Source organism: Balaenoptera ricei, chromosome 1 (assembly GCF_028023285.1).
Source record: "Balaenoptera ricei isolate mBalRic1 chromosome 1, mBalRic1.hap2, whole genome shotgun sequence".
NCBI classification, from domain to species: Eukaryota; Metazoa; Chordata; class Mammalia; order Artiodactyla; family Balaenopteridae; genus Balaenoptera; species Balaenoptera ricei.
Window position 1 is genome coordinate 116,393,837 of NC_082639.1, and position 1,774 is coordinate 116,395,610.

General features: G+C 44.5%; 1 protein-coding gene across 1 annotated transcript; it reads left to right on the top strand.

Annotated features, from left to right (window-relative positions):
* Positions 1–333: 333 nt before the first annotated feature.
* On the top strand, positions 334–1,286 carry LOC132352290 (olfactory receptor 10J1-like). Its single transcript, XM_059902684.1, is given in 2 exon segments — positions 334–637; positions 640–1,286. Coding segments are annotated over 2 exon segments (924 nt in total). The 5' UTR covers positions 334–360.
* The last annotated feature ends 488 nt before the right edge of the window (positions 1,287–1,774 follow it).

Consider the following 1,774-nt stretch of genomic DNA (forward strand, 5'->3'; position numbering starts at 1 on the left):
CATTAGTCTTTGAAGAATGGGGACGATTTAAATAAGAGGAGGAAAAGAGGAAGGGCGTTCCAGATGATAAGGTGGAAGAGTAGGTGAAGTGGGAATGTACATGGTTATACAGTGGGGGTGGGGGGGGAGGAAAATTAGATGATTCTAGCATGCATAGGAAATTGTAATAGATGGCCAGAGAACAAGAATATTTTAAGCAAAGTTAAGTAAATCCAAAGATCAACTTCAATCCACCGGGAAATGTATCCCCAGGTTTATAGCTGAGAACGAAGTTCAATCAATTTCAGAAATGTGATTAAACTGCTTTACTAAAATTATGCAACTTTTATTCTTCTACATTTCCGATTTAGTGACCACTCAATGAAGAGGGAGAACCACACTCTCACCACTGAGTTTGTTTTGCAAGGTTTCTCCAGCTTCCATGAGCACCAGCTCACTCTTTTTGTGGTGTTTCTTACCCTGTACATCTTAACCCTAGCAGGTAATATAATCATGACCATTATCCATATTGATCATCATCTCCACACCCCCATGTACTTCTTCATCACCATGCTGTCCACTTCAGAGACTATATATACATTGGTCATTCTCCCAAGGATGCTATCCAGCCTCGTGGGTATAAGCCAGTCTATCTCACTGACGGTTGTGCCACACAGATGTTCTTTTTTGCAACCTTTGGGATCACTAACTGCTTCCTGCTCACAGCAATGGGATATGACTGATATGCGGCCATCTGCAACCCCCTGAGATACACAGTCATTATGAACAAGAAGGTGTGCAACCAGCTGGTGTGGAGGGCCTGCAGCATTGGGCTGATTGTAGCTATGACACAGGTGACACCTGTATTCAGGTTACTTTTCTGTGCAACAAAGGTGGCCCACTTCTTCTGTGACATCCAACATGTGATGAAGCTATCCTGCATTGACACGACTGTCAATGAGATTCTGACTTTGATCATCAGTGTTTTGGTGCTCGTTGTGCCTGTGGGTCTGCTCTTCATCTCTTAAGTCCTCATTATCTCTACAATCCTCAAGATCGCCTCAGCCGAGGGCAGGAAGAAGACCTTTGCTACCTGCGCCTCCCACCTCATTGTGGTCATTGTTCACGATGGCTGTGCCTCCACTGTCTACCCCAAGCCCAAGTCAGAGAACACCAAGGATCAGGATCAGCTAATCTCAGTGACCTACACTGTGATCACCTCCCTACTGAACCCTGTGGTGTACACCCCAAGGAAAAAAGAGATCAAGGATGCTCTGCTCTGGACCATTGGAAGGAAGCTTTCCTGACAATTTGGGAATTGTTCTTCTGAGGCTCTTAGCATCCATTCTAATCAGAACTATGAGGAGAAGAGCCCCATGTCCTTGGCTCCCAGAGACCTTGCCCATAAGGAGGAGGAGAAGAGAGGAACAGAAACAGCCTCCAACCGGGAGTCTGAAAGCTTTAAATATAGCCCCTGGACAAAGTGCTGGCCCTGTTTTTGTGGATAATTAGACAAACAAGGACAGGATATGCCTGAAGAAGAGGTCAAGGAGTAATGTGGACCAAGGATTTTTCATTGGCCTTTTGATTTTCTTGTGGCTCTCCACTTAATGAAGACAACAGGGAGTCCCTTAGAAAAAACAGAATCCAGGACATACATTCTTCCCTACAATCCCTTCCTTCCTACTTAAGAGTATGAGAATTGCTCAACTTGGAGTCTCTGTTGCAGTCTGTTTGTATATGACATATCAAGTCATAAATCACTGTGTGGACAGAAAAAGTGGCCTCAGAATGA